The sequence below is a fragment of the Salmo salar genome, chromosome ssa28 (genome assembly GCF_905237065.1).
Source record: "Salmo salar chromosome ssa28, Ssal_v3.1, whole genome shotgun sequence".
Taxonomy (NCBI): Eukaryota; Metazoa; Chordata; class Actinopteri; order Salmoniformes; family Salmonidae; genus Salmo; species Salmo salar.
Window position 1 is genome coordinate 28817157 of NC_059469.1, and position 21713 is coordinate 28838869.

Sequence of the window (21713 nt, forward strand, 5' to 3'; positions counted from 1 at the left end):
TCCTGGCAGCATCCCTTTTGTGTGGCCATAATTCCCCTAAAAAAATCAATGCCTTTTGCGGACAGTGGCCTTGGGCTGAATATAATAATTATAATTCCCTTCTCCCTACTGCATGCAGAAGCACCTCCCACTCACATGGCTCTCTGTCACGTGATCAGGTCTTTCTCACTGGCCACAAGTGAAGACCGACACATCGGGGACGCAACTACGAGTGTCCTTATCCAATTCCGAGGCACATATTGAAGCAATTGGAAGAACTGTCCACATTTATTTTTCGTCAGCCAACAAGTAGGCCTAACGAACAGTAAAAGCACTAGCCTATGTCAATCTACTATACCCCATAGTACAAAAGTTAACCAATTCTATTCTGTGCGAGAAATAAATATTCCAAACATAGGCCGGAACAGTTGTGGGATGCGATAGATCCCAAATTAATACAACCACCAACATCAAAAAACCTGTTTTAAGCAATGAGGCTGACTCAACAGATCAGAACGTTTAGCTTAAAATGTTGATAAACTATTAGGATATTTCTTCACATTATAAGCACAGCAATGCGCACTCGGCAGTAGGCTAAATACACAAATGTTCCATTAGCAGGAAAACACCATTCTCAAAATTGAACACAAATTTGATTATGCATGTTATTATTTTTTTTATAAAAGTGCCTTTTTATGGTTAAAATGATCTTCCCCAAACTTGAAACTCACGCGCTGCGTGTGTATGCCAGTTAGGCACTACACCCGCTGTAAAGCGGATTAATGTGCTTCATTTTCATCTTCAGTCAGTCAACATTTCAAAACCTCTTCCTTTCCACCATAGACAAGTAGAGGATACAGGTTTTTCTCCCTCTCTCTCCCTCTCCATCTCTCCCTCTCTCCCCCTCCCTCTCTCTCCCCCTCCCTCTCTCTCTCCCTCCCTCTCTCTCCCCCTACCTCCCCCTCCCTCTCTCTCTCCCTCCCTCTCTCCCTCCCTCTCTCCCTCCCTCTCTCTCTCTCCCTCCCTCTCCCCCTCTCTCTCTCCCCCTCTCTCCCCCTCTCTCCCCTCCCTCCCCCTCTCCCTCCCTCTCCCCCTCTCTCTCTCCCTCTCCCCCTCCCTCTCTCTCTCCCTCTCTCCCCCTCTCTCTCTCCCCCTCTCTCTCTCCCCTCTCTCTCTCCCTCCCTCTCTCTCCCCCACCCTCCCTCTCCCCCTCTCCCCCCTCCCTCTCTCCCCCCTCTCTCCCCCTCCCAATCTCTCTCTCCCCCTCTCTCCCCCTCTCTCTCCCCCTCTCTCTCCCCCTCTCCCCCTCCCTCCCTCTCTCTCCTCTCTCTCCAAGGTGGGGGTCTGGTTGAGACAGACATTGTGTTGTAGTTCTGATGGTTGGTCACAGGGCCCTGGGCAGGTGTAAATCACCATGACGACAGAGACGGGGCATATCTGCTGTCCCCAGCCTGCCCCCTACTGCCTGCTATAGTAGTGGTAGGGGACTGACTGTCTGTGTCTCTGTCTGTCTCTGTCTGTCTGTGTCTCTGGCTCCAACTCAAAGGGCTTTATTGGCATGGGAAACACATGTTTATTACCTAAACAAGTGAAATAAACATGACTCTGTCTGCCTGTCTGGACGGCAACCCTCCAGCTCTACAGAGCGTGGAACCCCATCCATCACAGCTCCTACAGAGCGTGGAACCACCATCCGTCACAGCTCCTACAAAGAGTGGAACCCCCATCCGTCACAGCTCCTACAGAGAGTGGAACCCCCATCCATCACAGCTCTTACAGAGCGTGGAACCCCCATCCATCACAGCTCTTACAGAGCGTGGAACCCCCATCCATCACAGCTCCTACGGAGTGTGGAACCCCCATCCATCACAGCTCCTACAGAGTGTGGAACCCCCATCCATCAAAAAAGAAAATTACTAAAAAAAAATAATGAAATGTATGCCTTCACTACTGTAAGTCGCTCTGGATAAGAGCGTCTGCTAAATGACTAAAATGTGAAATGTGAATTTTAAGTAGTTATTTGGCCACTTTAGTTGTGATACAAACCTTATCAAAACATATAGGCCTATGGGCTAGGCTACATGAGGTGTGCAACTACGATTAGAAAAAGTTGCAAAAAAAGTATGCGCTGTTTGCCTTAAGGATCCTCCCCTTTTTTTCAATTTTCGCCTAAAATGACATACCCAAATCTAACTGCCTGTAGCTCAGGACCTTAAGCAAAGATATGCATATTCTTGATACCATTTTAAAGGAAACACTTTGAACTTTGTGGAACTGTGACATTAATGTAGGAGAATTTAACACATTAGATCTGTTAAAAGATAATACAAACAAAAAAGCACACGTTTGATTATTATTATTTTAAATGATTTTTCATCTTTGAAATGCAAGAGAAAGGCCATACTTTCAGATTGGAGTCTAGGTGTAATTTAGATGTTGGCCACCAGATGGCAGCAGTGTGTGTGCAAAGTGTCATACTGATCCAGTGAAGAATTACATTACTGCACAATATTTTGTATCAAGTCTGTCAGGAGTTTGCCCAAATGTGCCGAATTGGTTAATTAATACAATTTCAAGTACATAACTATAGAGAACATACAAAAATGCTAGGGTAATAAAACATTTAAGTTTACACACCCCCAGGAATGTCATACATGATGGATCATTAGCGTATACACTTTCACACATCTAGATGGCCGGGCGAGGTGGGTGTGGAGCCAGAGACAGCAATGGGGTCAAACTGTAGACCCCAGTTCCTACATTTGAACATAAACATTTATTTTATCAAACAAAACTATGCTACATTTTATCTCTGGGACCCTCAGGATGACAAATCAGAGCAAGATTGCTGAATGTAAGTACATTATTTACCTTCAGAGGTGAATGTATCAAAACAGTTGCCGTGATAAAAACTTTTGTGTTGTTGTGCACTCTCCTCAAACAATAGCATGGTATTTTTTTCACTGTAATAGCTACTGTTAATTGGACACTGCAGTTAGATTAACAATAATTTAAGCTTTCTGCCCTTATAAGGCATGTCTATGTCCCGGAAGTTGGCTATTGTATACAACGTCATTCTAGTCACATTAGCGCACGTTAGCAACAACCGTCCCGGTTTAGGGACACCCATCACATAGAGGTTTAAGCTGGGCATCATTCATAGGCTAAGTGATAGGCTAATATTTCAATCGTCACACTATTCTTGATTTATTCTTGTCTTCACATATACTAAATAAAATATGTGTGAAATTGGTTTGATTTAGAATGGACCATTATCATGCACCTGTCTCGAAACGGGCAGCGGATGGAGGACGCTTTTCCCGTGGTTAATTTTCATGCCAGCAAGGAATGCTATACTCCTGTTTTAAAGAGAAGCAACGTGCCTAGCCTATAGAAAGCTCATCTGATCCTCCTCTTTTTAATAGAGGCCGTCACTCTATTTTCTCACACAATTGCATAGAAATGTTGCTCAACATGAGCTCATGGGCTCTCATGAAGTGTTTGATTAGATTTTCGATGACATTTGCATTGATGTCAGAGTGATAAGAAGAACACTAGTAGAGTGCTGAGTACCACGCAGTTAGCAAGTTTCGTAGGCTACTAATGACCAGCAGAAGCATCAGAGCTTGAAGAAGCCTAGTTACCGTGACTAAACGGTCACGTGGAATTTAACTACCATCATGACTCGCGACCGTCGGTGTGGCAGTAATACGGTCACCGTAACAACCCTAATCACCACATGCATTCGCCATTTAATGTTTTGATTGGTAATACAGTATCTATTAGAAATGTAAATTTTATTTGAGTTCAACATAGGCAGTCATATCATAAATATTGCAGTATAAATACTAGTACATTTACTTCATGTTCACAATATGTGTTACATTGTCCGTCTGTGAAAGATTGCAAGACCAACGTTTTCTTCAGTTGGATAGGTTCAGAGCCATACGTTTAGAAAGGGTCATTTCCCCTTGAAAAATGGAGGCTCATGTAGTCGTAGAAGTATGCATCTGTGTATATATATTTCTCTGGATATGTTGAATGATTTTGTTATGTATTAAATGATCATGATATCGGCTGTTTCCCAGTAAGCACATCCAATCAGGCTGAATTACAATACTTTCATTCTACATCTTATTATTGCTCATTGTTATTCAATATTGAAACTGCTTTTTATAGAAAACTCAGGCATTGGATAACTGCGTTAATGATAGTTGTAACATTTCATATTTCACTGCTGCAGTATCATAAGTATCATTACTGCTATGTATATCTGAATTATGTTCAGACAAAGGTGCAAAACACTTCACAAAGCCACTATTTTGTTTCATGGAACATTCAGTAACAACACGCACGCAAAAAAGCCAGTTTCACAAGTCATCACTGGTGATCACAAGGCCGTTGGCTATCTGGTTCTCAAGAATCATCCCCTCCTCGTCCTCCTGCACAAGCAAAAGAGAGAAATAAAATGATCAACAAGAAGCATTTTAGGTCTTCATAATAATTGTTTTTCATACGACGTCGAGTAAATCATTTATTAACCTGTTAGATATTCAGTATATCTGCACCATAATTACTGAAATTATGAATAATCTACGATCAGGTAGATGACGATTAGATGTACTTTATCCTCCTTGTTGTTTGGATTAGCAGATGTCACTCACCTCGTCTTTGGGAATGTAGTCTTTTTCTGTGCTTCTGTACGACACCACGTGGATAAGAGTATAAACTCTGAAAAGAGAAACAACACAGTGTACTTTTAGTTTGATTTCATCAAGACTCATCATAAATTAACTGAAACTAATCACTTGCTTGCATTGAGAGTAAAAAAATGTGTTAAACTGTAATAAGACGCACAGCATGAGATTGTAATCTTATTCTATTTGTCTTTCTGCCTTTTATTTTGACATTTCTGTCCTCTTATGCATGTTTGGAATGGTGGTGTTATGTAGATATATTATTTTGTGTTTGAGAAATGAGAAATGTTTGCCCACCTGTGGTAAAGCATAGCCAGGAACTGCACCACGAGAAGCACAGCGAATGACAAGAGGAACATCAGACTGAGAGGCTCCACCTTCAGGTATTCTCCTGATGATGTGCCATTTGGCCAGACTTTCTGAATCTTGATACTAATCACATCATTTCCAATGGCTTGTAAAAAGAAAGTGGCCACAATCCACAAAACGTTGATGATGAAATACAGAAACACTGCCTGTAAAACAACAAAAACAAAATATGATCCTTCTATGAGCCATGTGTGTTTAACATAGTAACATAGTAAATAAATAGCATACAAAAAAGAAAAGCCCACCTTGTTTCGTAGTGACTTCAGTTCCCTTGTCACCTCCTCTTTATGAGCTTTATCATCAACAATAGGTGCGAGGTATCTCTCAAGCAGTTTCTTCCAAAAGTCATGTTCATCCTGCCAAAATGCATAGGGAAACATGGTATGTATATTTGCTCTTTTTATTGGAACACATTGTTGCTCAACACTGTCTGTTCTTCAGATTATCACTCAAAGGGCCTGGTTCCAGAGTACTGAGTCAACTTATTGCTGAAGTCCATCCCAGGTCAAAGATGTAGAGAAAACAACGTCCGGAGCTGCACCGGTAAGACACCAGGCAATACAATATAACATTAAATACAATATGAACGGGTGTGTTTTCACTCAAACATTACCTCAGTGAGTTTCTCCACCTGTGGAGCAATGAGGGTTTTCTCTATGGCTCTTTTTACCCTCCTCTCCAGCCTCTCCATTCGGTTGGTTTTCAGGATCCTCCTGGCGGCCTCGTTTAGGGCGTACTGCAGCTCTTCTAGCTGGCTGTCGCTCAGCACGTCCTCTGGGCCCACCTTGTCCTTCAGCTCTCCGTTCACCGTGTCCGTCAGCATCATCACCAGCTCCTCACACACATCCTCCTGGTTCTTGTTTCTCAGGGTGTAGCGGATCTGCTCCTGAAGGTTCCTTTTCATGTTGGCGTAGGTCAATTTCTTCAGGAACTCTTCCTTGACAGGCTGAACCCAATCTATTGAAAGCAAATTGTGTAGAGGTGCTGTTGATTTATAATTCAACTTGTAGTTACATACTGACTTTTTTTATGTTGTAGGTTACAGCTATAATCTTTCATGTACTGAACCACCTACCACTTTGAGGTACAAATTCTCTTTCTTCCTCGGTGAAGCCACTATAAAGCGAACCGTCATAAAGCATATTATCATCGTCATCGTCATGGTTATCATCGTTATCATCGTTGTCATCGTCAATGCTGGAATAGGCGCTCTCCTTTTTAGGAATGCTGTCAAACCTGCCAACACTGCTGTGAACAAGAGGATGAAATGTTACAACAGGTAACAACAGGCCGTCCATTTGATAGACGTTTGTTTTAGACAGTATATGAGCGAGGTCCTTTGGGCCTTTGTGAAATGTTTTGTACATGCCTTGTATCATATTCTAAGTCTTTCTTGGCTCTTTTGCGGTCTAAAAGCTCTGGACTTATTTCCTCATTGTTTTCTTCATTTGGGGCATTGTTTTTCACTTCCTTGGTGTTGGGCTTCTGTTCATGCACCGCTTGCTGGGTGACTTGTGTGTTTGGATTGACTGCCTGCTGGAGTTGCTGGAGCATCAAGTTATCAGTCTCTTGGGTGACTTGTAATTTCATATCCCAACAGCAAAGTTTGCAGTTTCGATCACAGAGAACATTCTGGGTCTTCTTCTGTTCTTTTTCCTTGTTTGTCTCTCGAGTGCCCCATGTGACAATGTGCATGTTCACCAAGGAGTAGATTGTGAGCAAGAGATAGCCACTGGGGATACAGATGAAGTACATCAGACCATAGATGATCATGCTGAACTCCTGGGGGTGAAGGATGGCTGTCACCAGGTACATGGCAGCCATGGAAATCAGGAAGAGGCCAGTTGGGGTGATGAATGTGCCCTGCATAGCCATGTCACCTGGGGAATGCATGAAATTAAATGTGTATCGTAACAGTCTGACTCATTTAACACCAGCCGCCACCCTTTAAAGGATTATAGGTAACCTTTATCTTTGCATAAACAACTTGGTTCTGTGTGTTGAGTGAATGATCATGTGAAGAGTCATTGCCAAAGCTTACCGATGATGGCGAAGAATGATGCTAACATCAGAAAGGCGTACAACACGCTCATAATGGCTGCAATGGTGATCTGGGCATTTGGTTTTGCCAAAAAACAAATTAACAGGTAGAAAATAGGTGGGATGACTGATATGATGATGGACAGGGTTCCTTCAATTTTGAACACAAACTGAAAAGCACCTAAAGAGGAAGACAGAAAAAAGAGTGAATACTTCCTGGGATGGAGATCTGTATATCATAGCACATAAAAACAATACAATTTGACCTCATCTTCACCTCATGACTTTTCTGGTTTTATTGAATCAAAGCAAAAGTCATAACTGATGGGTAGGCATACTTTATACTGTTTGTCCCAGCTGGCTCTCTGCCTGACTTTGAGCTTTTGAACTTACTGACAATTCGAAATACTTAACTTGACAATAGAATGTTGTATATCACCCAATCGATAATATAATACTCTTAGCAAAAATATTAATTTTTCATTTACAATCTGTAGAAACTATGAGAATAGAAAGGTTCAGAACTTTTGTGAAACATCACAGAACAGTGAAAAAATATATGGCAGCTAGAAATCAAAACTGGATGGTGTTCAGAGATAAATGGGAGGGGTTGAGGGAAGCTGAAGGGTGGGACTAAAAACAAACAAAATAAAGCTAATGTAAAATATACTGTGTCCGTGAAATGTATATAGTATGAATAAGCTGGAAGTAAAAGCCTAAGTATTTTAGTCCATTAGTTTACTCCAATTAGGGAGGGATGGTTGGGTTAGGGGAAAATAATAAAGGAAAATATACACTGTATATTTTAGGGAAACGGGGATAACTAGTCAGTTATACAACTGAATGCATTCAACTGAAATGTGTCTTCTGCATTTAACCCAACTCCTCTGAATCAGAGAGATGCGGGGGGCTGTCATAATCGACATCCACGTCTTCGGCGCCCGGGGAACAAATATACAGTATTTACAAAAAAATATACATGGGGGATTGGAAATGATACAGACAATTACATTGACAGAAACAACAATCGATCTGCAGTATTAAATCTGATATACACCTTAATAAAAAATTAAATATATAACAACTTGACTTAAGGGAAAATGTGGCACTTCAGTTCTAGTTACTCTAGGTCGTATAATGAGTATTGGTTAACAACATTTAGACATAAAAGAGTGCTAGGTGGTTAGGGGTAATGGGAGGGTTAGATAGATAGGGGTAATAGGAGGGTTAGCTAGATGGTTAGGGGTAATGGGAGGGTTAGCTAGATGGTTAGGGGTAATGGGAGGGTTAGCTAGATGGTTAGGGGTAATAGGAGGGTTAGCTAGATGGTTAGGGCTAATAGGAGGGTTAGCTAGATGGTTAGGGGTAATGGGAGGGTTAGCTAGATGGTTAGGGGTAATAGGAGGGTTAGCTAGGTGGTTAGGGGTAATGGGAGGGTTAGCTAGATGGTTAGGGGTAATGGGAGGGTTAGCTAGATGGTTAGGGGTAATGGGAGGGTTAGCTAGATGGTTAGGGGTAATAGGAGGGTTAGCTAGATGGTTAGGGGTAATGGGAGGGTTAGCTAGGTGGTTAGGGGTAATGGGAAGGTTAGCTAGATGGTTAGGGGTAATGGGAGGGTTAGCTAGGTGGTTAGGGGTAATGGGAGGGTTAGCTAGATGGTTAGGGCCATTTAATAGGAGGGTTAGCTAGGTGGTTAGGGGTAATGGGAGGGTTAGCTAGGTGGTTAGGGGTAATGGGAGGGTTAGCTAGATGGTTAGGGGTAATGGGAGGGTTAGCTAGATGGTTAGGGGTAATGGGAGGGTTAGCTAGATGGTTAGGGGTAATGGGAGGGTTAGCTAGATGGTTAGGGGTAATGGGAGGGTTAGCTAGATGGTTAGGGGTAATGGGAGGGTTAGCTAGATGGTTAGGGGTAATAGGAGGGTTAGCTAGATGGTTAGGGGTAATGGGAGGGTTAGCTAGGTGGTTAGGGGTAATGGGAGGGTTAGCTAGATGGTTAGGGGTAATGGGAGGGTTAGCTAGATGGTTAGGGGTAATGGGAGGGTTAGCTAGATGGTTAGGGGTAATGGGAGGGTTAGCTAGATGGTTAGGGGTAATGGGAGGGTTAGCTAGATGGTTAGGGGTAATGGGAGGGTTAGCTAGATGGTTAGGGGTAATAGGAGGGTTAGCTAGATGGTTAGGGGTAATGGGAGGGTTAGCTAGATGGTTAGGGGTAATGGGAGTGTTAGCTAGACAACGAACAAGAATGAACAGAACAGGTACCTGCTATCATCAGAGACACAGAGGCAGGGCCGAGAATGGAGGAGCTGACAGTAAATATCTGGTAGAAGATGTACAGTCTGGAGATGGAAGAGTTCCTCTTGACCGTCTCATTGCCACTGTGCAGGAGGTCCAGGGTGTTGGCCAGAGTAGACGGCCCCCAGCGCCGCCTCTGGTTGTAAAACTCTTTGAACTCCTGAGGGGAGTTGGTGTAGGCGTCGGACGCAGCGTTGTACTCCACTCTCCAGCCCTGCTGGAGGAGCAGGGTGCACAGCCAGCGGTCCTCACCTGGCCAGCGGGAAAAGGGAAGATTCAAGGAAGTGAATATACTTATCAGGTCCTAGGACAGCTGCACACTTAGTGATTATCTCTAAGGAACACTTAATGAGCCAGTAAATATGTAAACTCAGCAAAAAAACTAAACGTCCTCTCACTGTCAACTGCGTTTATTTTCAGCAAACTTAACATGTGTACATATTTCTATGAACATAAGATTCAACAACTGAGACATAAGCTGAACAAGTTCCACAGACATGTGACTAACAGAAATGGAATAATGTGTCCTTGAACAAAGGGGGGGGTCAAAATCAAAAGTAACAGTCAGTATCTGGTGTGGCCACCAGCTGCATTAAGTACTGCAGTGCATCTCTTCCTCATGGACTGCACCAGATTTGCCAGTTCTTGCTGTGAGATGTTACCCCACTCTTCCACCAAGGCACCTGCAAGTTCCCGGACATTTCTGGGGGGAATGACCCTAGCCCTCACCCTTCGATCCAACAGGTCACAGATGTGCTCAATGGGATTGAGATCAGGGCTCTTCGCTGGCCATGGCAGAACACTGACATTCCTGTCTTGGAGGAAATCACGCACAGAACGAGCAGTATGGCTGGTGGCATTGCCATGCTGGAGGGTCATGTCAGGATGAGCCTGCAGGAAGGGTACCACATGAGGGAGGAGGATGTAGTCCCTGTAACGCACAGCATTGAGATGTGCGTTACAGTGCAATGACAACAAGCTCAGTTCGATGATGCTGTGACACACCGCCCCAAACCATGATGGACCCTCCACCTCCAAATCGATCCCGCTCCAGAGTACTGGCCTCGGTGTAATGCTCATTTCTTCGACGATAAACTCAAATCCAACCATCACCCCTGGTGAGACAAAATTGCGACTCATCAGTGAAGAGCACTTTTTGCCAGTCCTGTCTGGTCCAACGACGGTGGGTTTGTGCCCATAGGTGACATTGTTGCCGGTGATGTCTGGTGAGGACCTGCCTTACAACAGGCCTACAAGCCCTCAGTCCAGCCTCTCTGAGCACTGATGGAGAGATTGTGCATTCCTGGTGTAACTCAGACAGTTGTTGTTGCCATCCTGTACCTGTCCCGCAGGTGTGATGTTCGCATGTACCGATCCTCTGCAGGTGTTGTTACATGTGGTCTGCCACTGCGAGGACGATCAGCTGTCCACCCTGTCTCCCTGTAGAGCTGTCTTAGGGGTCTCACAGTACGGACATTGCAGTTTATTGCCCTGGCCACATCTACAGTCCTCATGCCTCCTTGCAGCATGCCTAAGGCACGTTCACACAGATGAACAGGGACCCTGGGCTTCTTTCTTTTGGTGTTTTTCAGAGTCAGTAGAAAGGCCTCTTTAGTGTCCTAAGTTTTCATAACTGTGACCTTAATTACCTACCGTCTGTAAGCTGTTAGTGTCTTAACGACCGTTCCACAGGTGCTTGTTCATTAATTGTTTATGGTTCATTGAACAAGCACATGGGAAACAGTGTTTAAACCCTTTACAATGAAGATCTGTGAAGTTATTTGGATTTTTACAAATTATCTTTGAAAGACAGGGTCCTGAAAAAGGGACGTTTCTTTTTTTGCTGAGTTTATGTCACCTTTGGTCGATTGAAGCCAACATAAATAGCTGAAGAAACTGTGATAAAGCATTCTATGAACCTCCTGTTGTATAGTCTAATACTCCAGTAGCCTATACTGACAACCAAGTGCTGTTGATGGGAGAATAAGGAAGTAGTCACCTTGATCATATTGAACATACTCAGAGGCTCTAGTTGCAGTGGTGGTGTATCTCTTGAGCACGTTGTCATCCATCAGAGCTGATCCCCTGAACAAGCTGAAGCATCCAGGACTGCAGAGGACTGAACCAAACACGTGCTCAGCTGTTTTCTGGAGCCAGTGACCAACAGCATACTCAAATTTCTGATACCACACCATTGGACCTACAATAGAAATCAATGCATGTCAGTTCAGTTATACTGTAGCGGTAGCGAGACATGTTGATATATTATCTATCAGTGGTTATGGTGGGAATTGGATTAGGGGCTCCGTGTCGTGGAAGTACCGCAGAAGATCCGCGATAAGATGTCAACTTAATTTCCGATTGAGTCGACATATGCAGCGTTTACCGTGGATGCAGTCTCCGCGAACGCGGGAACATTGGCTTTACATTTCAAGCGAGCTATAACGCGGATCTTTCGCAACGCTTCTGCGATACGGATAGATGCACTTGGAATATACAGTATGCTGGACATTGCCATATCTGAGTGGATCCCCTAACTCTTTGGTAAAGGGTGTATCAACATCAGCTCTACTCACCCATTCCTGTAGGGTGGATTCTTCCGCATGCAGCACCCACATTGCTGTACTTCCGAAGTCGGTCCACCAGTAATATCAGAGCTGCGGGGTGGAAGTCTGTGTCTCCATCCAGGGCCATGATGTAGGTATTGTCATCAGAGATGTGTTTTCTCTTACTGTCATTGTCATGCTGTGGCAACAGGAAACTCTCCCCATCCAGTGATATGAGACTGGCACGGCAAGGATTATTCTGTCTCTGTAGAAGACAGATACAAAAATCATACACATTAATTTAGGGAAACTATGGCTCGCTACTGATTTTTCATATTTACAGATCAGCTGTATTGCGGGGTTAAAGGCAATAACATGGAAATTAGCATTAAATATATTACATACCGTAATCTTTTGAGGATTCTTGACAATGTATCCTTTCCATCCAAGCAGATAGTACAGGTACATGATCTGAAAGACATGTCAGATGCAAACCTATAACCATTTCATTTTCCTCAAGTGTGTCCATACTAAAACCAAAAAAAGCAATTACAATATATTCATGTTCTTCAAGAAAAGTTATTAAAGTATGTTTAAAGAATGTAGGTAAACAGTGGTGAAATCATGGAATACAGTCATTTTGAAAATCATCCTGCCCACCTGTGACCATCTCTTCTTGTTTCTGATTAGCTGTTTGTCTTTCAAATGGAAATACAGCATGTTTCCTTCTGGCATCACAAACATTAATCGCCCACCATAAGGAGTCTCAATAATTGACACATCATCAGGCTCCTTATTGGTGAATACCCTGAAATACACAAATATTCAAGATTCATTATGAAACAGTTGGCAGTCTTTTGGATTTATAGAATTCCCCCATTTATAGTGAATGCATCTTAAAGTAGAGCTTGCTTGTGCTCATTAACTGACACTTGGTCTGGGTTTATAGGGAGTAAAGTGCAAAGAAAAACAAAATGTCCACTTACCTGTAAACCTCTATGACCACATGAATGAGATCGGTCACATATTCGTTGATAAACTTCTTGCCCGTCTCCTTGTCTATCATGAATGCGTCATCTACAAATATGTGGCATTCAAAGTCAAAAACATCTTTATGTTCCTCTTTTGGGTCACCTCTGTACCGGTCCAACCTGAAACCATCAAGACACATGTTAAGAGAACATCCTATTTTTATGCTAAACATTATAATAATCACCTCCTTATCATTCATTGTATTTTGTCAAAGTCTGTTGGTCCTGTACACGCTAAGATTGTACAACTGATGTGGAATGCATTTCACACAATGGTTGTGATATAACTGATATTTTTGTAATACAATGGAGAGTTTGTCTGTACAAACATGTCTCCACAACGCTTGTGTAATTATATTTGTGCAGAAAAACTCTTATCACAACAAGTGACAAATGTGTTGAAGGCTACATGAGTTATACAACTTGAGTGCGGTGTGTACGGGGTCATTGTCTTGTGTTGTATACAAGAGGTCTCTGCTGCACACACTCACTCACACACACACTCATTCACACACACTAACATTGTGAATTTATATTAAATAACTTTTCAGGGTAAGAAATATTTAAATATCAAACACAGCCAGCGAAATTGATAAGCACAATACCTGAACATGGATGTGAGGATCTTCAACATCTCGTCGTAGGTCTCATGCCACATTGTTGCACAGAGGTAAATGACACAATTCTCCACGTCGTCAACAACACTACTGTAGAATGAAAAACATGGGGAAAGTAGGAGAACATGTTTGGATGGAGGAGGGGAGAGAGAACCATTTCTAATCATGTTTGAATGCAGAGTGATCAGAGTTAATGTCAGTAAGTGTATTTCAGCACACTACCACTAAGACTCTTTCTTATATAGTGCACTGTCGGCAAAACTCAACAATTACTGAACAAATGTCTATTTGCACTGTTGCAATGTGAAGTCTTAAACCACATGGACTTTTAATCAATTAAATAGCAAAATCTTGCCTCTCCTGGTTCCTCGTTTGCACAACCTTCATCTTGGTGTTCAGAAGCAGAGACAGGTCGATGAAGGCAGATTCATAGAGGCGTCGTACAAACAGCTCAGTTGTGCGTTCGATCCTCTGGACCTTGAAATTCCACACGTAGTAGGTGCATGTGATGAGCCCGAGCCACATGCAAATGCCCTCCAGCGCAAGTAGGGAGAAAGGCCAGGTCCAGTAATGGCTACTCAAAGAAGTCCTGCAGATGCTCTTTGTAAGCTCCAGCATCACGACTGTGCTGGTGTTCTTGGTGCTCAGGTCAACTAGACTCGAGCAAAAGTCTATGATAGAACTTGTGTCGGCCTCAGCTAGGTATTGAGATTGCGTTAGGAAAAGGATCATGCCGAGAATGAGAACTGCAGGCCCGGTAAAACAGACAGGGAAGGCGAAGCTCATTCGCACAGAGTGGATCTTACAAGCCACCACTCCAAACCAATGGCATGCAGCAGAGAAAAAGGCTTGAAGGAAAAGTACAGTAAGACCAATATCAAGGGTCTCTTTATGCCTCGCAATTGTACTTTCATCTTCATCGGCCTTAGGGGTGAAATCAAAATCTGACCATACAATGTTTTTCTGTATCAATACGTGATAGATGAGGTACACAGCAGCAATGACTACAATCCTTAGGAGACTCGATATCACAAATACAAAGTCTCTGAAGGTGTCCAACTCAGCCAGCATTTCATGCATGTTGTTGCTCGCCTGCACTGGGTTTTCCCACCAGTTCAGAGAAACCAAAAAAGATGCAAAAACTGCAATGCCAATATACCAATAACAGTCGTTCTCCTGGCCTGATACATAAGAGGTTACCCGGACGTAATAATCTGCCCCAAGGAGAAAGTAGCCGGTCAGGACAAGCATAAGAGAACAAATGGGGAAGATGATCTTCCAGTTCTCTCTCTGCAGACGAAATACAATCTGTAGGACTGAGGAAAGCATGCAGACTCCCCCGGAGATAAAGAGGTTGGTCAGCACGTCAAACTGGGGCATCACCACCAGCACCAGGATGGAGGTCCCAAGAGACACCAAGCATTCAATCCCACACACCTGAAAAATACACATTTAAGTTTGTATTGACAGCATGCAGAGTTGTGGAAGCTACTCTGAAAATATAGTTTACCAGGCTACCAATTACTTCACACTGGAAGAAGAGAAGCTACACTAAAGCTACCCTTAAAAAAGTAAAGTTGCTTTGAAAAAGGAGCTCACTACATCCAAACTACTTCATGAAATATTATCATATGTAAATCTGAAATGTCATAGACTACAAATTGCAAGGTCAGATTACTTTGCGGTCATATGTTAACAGAATGTTTAATTTAGCCTATTTAACACAAACACAATGTTTCAAGTGAGAATTAGGCAAGTATGATGCCGAAAAAGAAAGGAAATTCTTGCCTACTTCTCCCCTATTTTCTTTTCTTTTTGCAGAAAAAAAGTAGTGTGTAGTTCCAGTAGTTAGCTACACCGCTACATGGTGAGAATATAACTAACTACTGAAAATACTGCATAGATTAGAAATGAATTCCCCAACACTGACAGCAAGAAATCTGAGCAGCAATTAAGACATACAAAGATCACCAAGAAGTCAAATTGTGTAATATTACTTACAATTCCCATAGTTCTCATGTTTGGTGGGACGAAGTTCTTGAAAGCGCATTTCCACAGTGACTTGAGGAACACAAGCAGGTTGGGCATCACCAAACAGCCCACCAGCATGAGCATGTAATATTGTCTTTCCTTGGAAGTCCTAGTCGATGTGGGGCTTGAGAGTGTGGAGAGAACCAGTAGAGAGCCCTGGCGGGTTAGATGTAAACACAACTGACATCAGACTCCTAATATTATAAAACCTAAGATTCATTCATTTAAACACTGATCTACATAATGAGTGTGAACAATTCCTTCATAGTGTTAGCAGTGTATGTGTTAGAGAGAAAAAAAACAGATGGGAGAGTACTAAGTGTCTAGGGTGTCAACCTGGTCTCAGAGCATTTCGTATTATTCTGTACAAAAATCTGAGGCCCCATTTAGTATGATATTTTATGTTTTGTATGGTGTGAATTACTTTGTGGATGTCCATCACCCATTTGGTATGATATGTTCCAAATTACAATTCGCAGATTTCAGATTTGTGTCATAAAGAACCCATACCCCTTCCCTTGTATACTATTCATCAATGCTGAGTTGTGGGAATGTATCTGATATGGTATGGATTCGATATATCTATATTTTATTATGAGATGACATCACAGGAGGTATTATGCTTGATCCAGTAGTTTCCAGGTTCATGGTGCTGGGGTCAATGCTAGATGTGATACAGTTTATGTGAAATTGACCTCAAGGGCCTCCCGAGTGGTACAGTGGTCTAAGGCACTGCATCGCAGTTGCTAGCTGTGCCACTAGAGATCCTGGTTCGAGTCCAGGCTCTGTCGCAGCCGGCCGTAACCGGGAGACACATGGGGCGGTGCACAATTTTCCCAGCATCGTACGGGTTTGGCTGGCAGGGATGTCCTTGTCCCATCGCGCTCTAGTGACTCTTGTGGCGGGCCGGGCGCAATGCATGCTGACACGGTCGCCAGGTTTATGGCGTTTACTCTGACACATTGGTGTGGCTGGCTTCCGGGTTAAGCAGGAATTGTGTCAAGAAGCAGTGCAGCTTGGTTGGGTTGTGCTTCGGAGGACGCGTGGCTCTTGACCTTCGCCTTTTTCTCGAGTCTGTACAGGAGTTGCAGCGATGAGACAAGACGGTAACTACCTGTAACGGCGTTGGTAGTCGCGTTTGCAGGAATGAGGCGCAGGAAGCAACGAGCACAGGGAGTGGTGTTTTTAATAACACTTTGAAGGAAAAAACAAAGTTCCCAAACACAGGGGAATAAATACAATGTGCGACAATGCCAAGCCGACACGAACAAGACAGTCGATATACAGCAATTAATCCCGCACAACAAGGAGCGGGCCAGCTAAACTAAATAGCCCTTCTAATGGCTAATTGACCACAGGTGTCTAAAATAAAAAAAAGGGAAAAACAAAAGGGAATCGGTGGCAGCTAATAGGCCGGTGACGACGACCGCCGAGCGCCACCCGAGCAGGAGGGGGCGCCACCGTCGGTGGGAATCGTGACACTACCAATTTGATACCACGAAATTGGGGAGAAAAAAAGGGGTAAAAGTAAAGAAAATTAAATAAATTGATGTCAAAAGTTGATATTTCTTTTGCATTTTATCTTATCCTAACCCTTTTCCTAATCTTAACCTAATTGTCATAACCTGTTACGTTAATTATCCTAACCTGCTGCGTAAGTTCTCCTCACCTGTTATAAAAAGTCAATTCTGACATAAGATGTATCCTGTCTACACTAAACTGGGTGCTGGTCCCTCATTTTGGCTCACCTTGCTGATGACAGCACTGGAGAGGACCATTATCCCCACGAACGCTGCCACCAGGTGCTGGAACAACTCAAAGCATCTTCTCTTTTCCTCTTTCTCAGCACCAATGGGATTCAACTGGAATGGATCCCAGGTGTCTCTGTGACAGTATTAAACACAATTTCAAACAGTTTGTTAAAACTGTTCATTACTGTTTCATAAACCGTCCTTAAAATAATAACTTCCAGTCTTTATAAACCCTTTATAAAGTGTAGCTGTATAGAGTGTTACTGTAATGTCTGACTTGAAGATATGTTATATCCAGTGATGGGAATGTACATATGTAGAATCTTAATTTTCTCACAGCAAGAAAATAATCCTGCAGCAACTGGAAATGTGAATTATTGTGTGGACTATAATTAACATTATACATTTTTTTAAAGGGTTGATACATTTCGTTTTTACAAACTTTAGAAGCCTTTGCATTTCCTGCTGTGCATGACATTTTCTGCTCAACAGGGTAATCTAATTAAGATCCTACGCCTGTAAATTATTTTAGTAGTTCATCATTGGGTCAAAGGAAGTAAGTCACAAGTGACATCATATAACATCCATTATAAACTGGATGGTTCGAGCCCTGAATGCTGATTGGCTGACAGCCGTGGCATATCAGACCGTATACTACGGGTATGATAAAACATTTATTTTTACTGCTCTTTTACTGCTCTGATGTTGGTAACCTGTTTATAAAAGCAATAAGGAGCCTCAGTGTTTATGGGTGTCAGGCAAAGGTGACACTAAATGAGCCACTATTGAATCAGTAGAATTGGAAATGAAACTGCTAATTGGGTGCAGTAGGTTCTGACAATGTCATACCGTGACTGATGCCCAGTCGGTCTGTATTCAGACAGCCAGCCTCACCTTATCTAATGAGCTTTGGCTTTGACATAACTATGGCGCCAGTATAAGCACCCAAACGCACCCAACCCAATTGTGACCAGCCCTACATGGTGAATCGCCCTAATTAAGATATGACCATTATCCATTATATCAGCCTTATGTAAACAACCTCATGTCCACCACGTTTACTGAATAAAACTGAATTGAACGAGGGGACAAAATGTTGACGTGTTATCTCAAATAATTGATCTGAATAGACTGTTGATGATGTTCTAGATCAGTGGTTCTCAACCTATCCACAGGGGGTAGTTGGAAGACCCATAACACTGTAACACCTTGAATTTCTCCAAATACAAACAAGCTAGAGTGATGAAACACAGTACATGCACATTTGGGTTGTCTCCTTGCTTGTAAAGTCACAGCCAAATATTTCACTATTTGCATGTTTAATTGATAAATTTTAGTTTTTTAGGGGTGAAAGTATTTTTACTTACTAGCATAAGTCAAAAGTTTTAGAACACCTACTCATTCAAGGGTTTTTCTTTATTTGTACTATTTTCTACATTGTAGAATAATAGTTAAGACATCAAAACTATGTAGTATGTAGTAACCAAAAAAGTGTTAAAAAAATCTAAATATATTTTATATTTGAGATTCTTCAAATAGCCACCCTTTGCCTTAATGACAGCTTTGCACACTCTATTTTTATATATATTTTTACACTTTTTTGGTTACTACATTAATCAATATATGTTATTTCATAGTTTTGATGTATTCACTGTTATTCTACAATGTAGTAAATAGTAAAAATAAAGAAAATCACTTGAGTGAGTAGATGTTCTAAAACGTTTGATCGATAGTGTAGAGTATGTTGGCTAAACTTTGACATGAATGACGTTGTCACTAATATTGTCTGTTACTAAGCACATGAGGTTTTGTCATGGTAGCTGGGTTGGGGGAAATTGTAAAGTAGTGTTAAAATTACCCTGAGCCAAGCAGCCAAATTATGAAAACAAGTGATTTTAACTTTAAGATTGTATGAATTATACATGTCACGTCCTGACCCTAGTAAGATGTCATTTTCTATAGTAGAGTAGGTCAGGGCGTGACAGGGGTTGTTTTGTGTTTTTCTATGTTTTCTATTTCTATGTTTAAGTTCTAGATTTTCTATTTCTATGTTGGGGTTGTTTGGGTTGATCTCCAATTGGAGGCAGCTGGTCCTCGTTACCTCTGATTGGAGATCATATTTAAGTAGGGTTTTTTTCTTCCTGTTTTTGTGGTCTGCTCCTTTGGACGGTCGTGACAATACATGAAATTTACAAATACTAACTTTAAATAGCATTGAGGTCCTGTAGAGTGCCAAAGAATTTGTAAACAGATATCATTTGGGCACCATCAGACTATTCAGATGTATTGAGAAGAACCAAATGGCCATGTACAAACATGGGTGTTACTGTAATTATTGGTTAAGTTACATAGAAATACTAATATTTCTAGCAAAATTATTACATATGATGATTCATGAACATAAATGTTTTTGAAGTTAAGTACATTTATTTGGTTTATTTTTTGGGTGTCACATTTGATCCCAACTACTGTTAGAATTGCCCGTGCCACGGGGAAAATTTTACGTCCAGTCTTTTCGGTATTGTCATCCGACCATCTTAAGTACATACCTATAAATGGTATGAATGATTAGGAGACATATGTACCTTTCTTATATCAAAACATGACTGACCTAGTTCAAGTGGTCTCTGAGCAATAGAGTAAAATAGAAACATGTCCTCCAGTCTCCCCTACTTCAGGCAGAGCAAAATGTAATTGTGGGTAGAGTTACCAGAAAGGATTGCGAACCCCTGGTCTTTTAGACGGATAGTATTAGACAAAAATCCACAGATTCAGTCATTTAAAAAAGATATATCAAATTGTATTGGTCAAATACACATATTTAGTATATGTTATTGCGTGTGTAGCGACATGCTTGTGTTCCTAGCTCCAACAGTGCAGTAGTATCTAACAATTATATATTTAAAACTTTTCATCTATTGATCAGTTTACATACCTATAATTGCATGCTATTATTGATCCTAAAGCATGAAATCATTGCAATGCATCTATCATGCTCATTCTAATGTCTCAAAACACTTATTCTAAGCATATGTGTGTAGTCATTTAACAAATATTACATTGTAAGATGTTAGTGGTGTTTAAATTCCTATTAAACGGCTTCCTTTCAATATAACAATGTCAGTATTGATCTAATATCTATTGTTATAACACTATATCCTCCGTAGAGTAATAGATCAATTATAACAGCTTCTAGTGACATCTCACACACTGCCGAGGATAATTCCAGCATTATCAGAACAAAGCAGCGGAGTTCAACTTTTCTTCCTTATATATCTTCAAAACTAAATTGTCATTAGCTTCCCAATAATGGTAAATGATATCTAGTACATAGTATCGTTGTATCATGATATAGTTGTATTACTTCTATTTAGTGTGATTTCAGTATAGGTAGAATATTTTTCCATGTCTACAGTGCTAATTATTTTCAAGATCAGGCCCTGTGAATCCTAACAGTTTTGATTGAAATTATTCTCTCATGAACTGAATTAAATTATTTTTGATTAATAAAACTAACCTGTGCCTTCCTTCCCTTTTCCTCCCTCTGAATTTGAGCTCCTCCATGTTTCACTGTTCTCAGTGGTACAGCTTAGTGGACCTTAGTGCTAGTCCATTTGCTGAAGTACTAAGGTATTGGCATGCGTCAGTTCACTTTAATCAACTACCACTATTTGCTATGCCTCGGGCCCTCCCTCTTTTACTGTCCGTTCACCCATAAAGAGGTACAAGGATCATCCGCAATACGTAACACTTTAACATCCTTATTGTCTCTCACGGAAATGAATGAAACTAGAAAGTTAACATTTTGAGGTATCTTTTTGCTTACCTTTATGACAGTTTACATAATTTACATACTGTACAAACTTAACCACCTTAAACATTTACATGTCTTCAGTGGGGCAATTTCATCATCAAGATGAGTTACATAGCAACAATGCTTTCAGAATATACTTGATATTCTGGTTCTATCATTACAAAACATAAATTAGCAGGTAATCAATGCAAGGTCATAGTATGATAAAGGACCTCATAGATGAATACCCACCTCACAAAAACTTAAACACCTTGAGATGTGATTTTGCTTTGATGACCACTTTGAAAATGCTTTTAGATTACAAATGATGAATTTGTTCAAAGATTCCCTCAGTATACAAAGACCCTCCATTTGTACTACAGTATGTCTACGAAAATAAGACACACAAATCTCCACTGGATGAGGAGCTTAGTAACTCCAATGACTTAAGACAGAATTCAGAGAGTTTATTTCCTTGTTCATGTGTCGATTGTTCCATTTTTATCCACCAAGAATGTAGGTAGGACTTTGGTTTCATAAGGAAGTGAATATCTTTTTTATTTCACA

General features: G+C 41.5%; 1 protein-coding gene across 2 annotated transcripts; it reads right to left on the bottom strand.

Annotated features, from left to right (window-relative positions):
- Positions 1-3757: 3757 nt before the first annotated feature.
- On the bottom strand, positions 3758-21029 carry LOC106589822 (chitin synthase chs-2-like). 2 transcript variants are annotated; one of them, XM_014180200.2, is made up of 19 exons: positions 20871-21029; positions 17351-17486; positions 15573-15758; positions 13927-15008; positions 13560-13661; positions 12910-13074; positions 12584-12731; positions 12329-12394; positions 11954-12188; positions 11377-11577; positions 9345-9629; positions 7087-7266; positions 6415-6925; positions 6121-6290; positions 5659-6002; positions 5291-5401; positions 4974-5191; positions 4644-4710; positions 3758-4421 (listed from the first exon to the last, which is right to left on the bottom strand). In XM_014180200.2, exons 1-19 carry the CDS (start codon positions 20915-20917, stop codon positions 4350-4352), a joined length of 4326 nt encoding a protein of 1441 aa, XP_014035675.2. In that variant the 5' UTR covers positions 20918-21029; the 3' UTR covers positions 3758-4349. The 2 variants fall into 2 exon arrangements, with proteins under 2 accessions (XP_014035675.2, XP_014035674.2); XM_014180199.2 differs by having other exon boundaries at positions 6121-6293.
- Between the last annotated feature and the right edge of the window lie 684 nt (positions 21030-21713).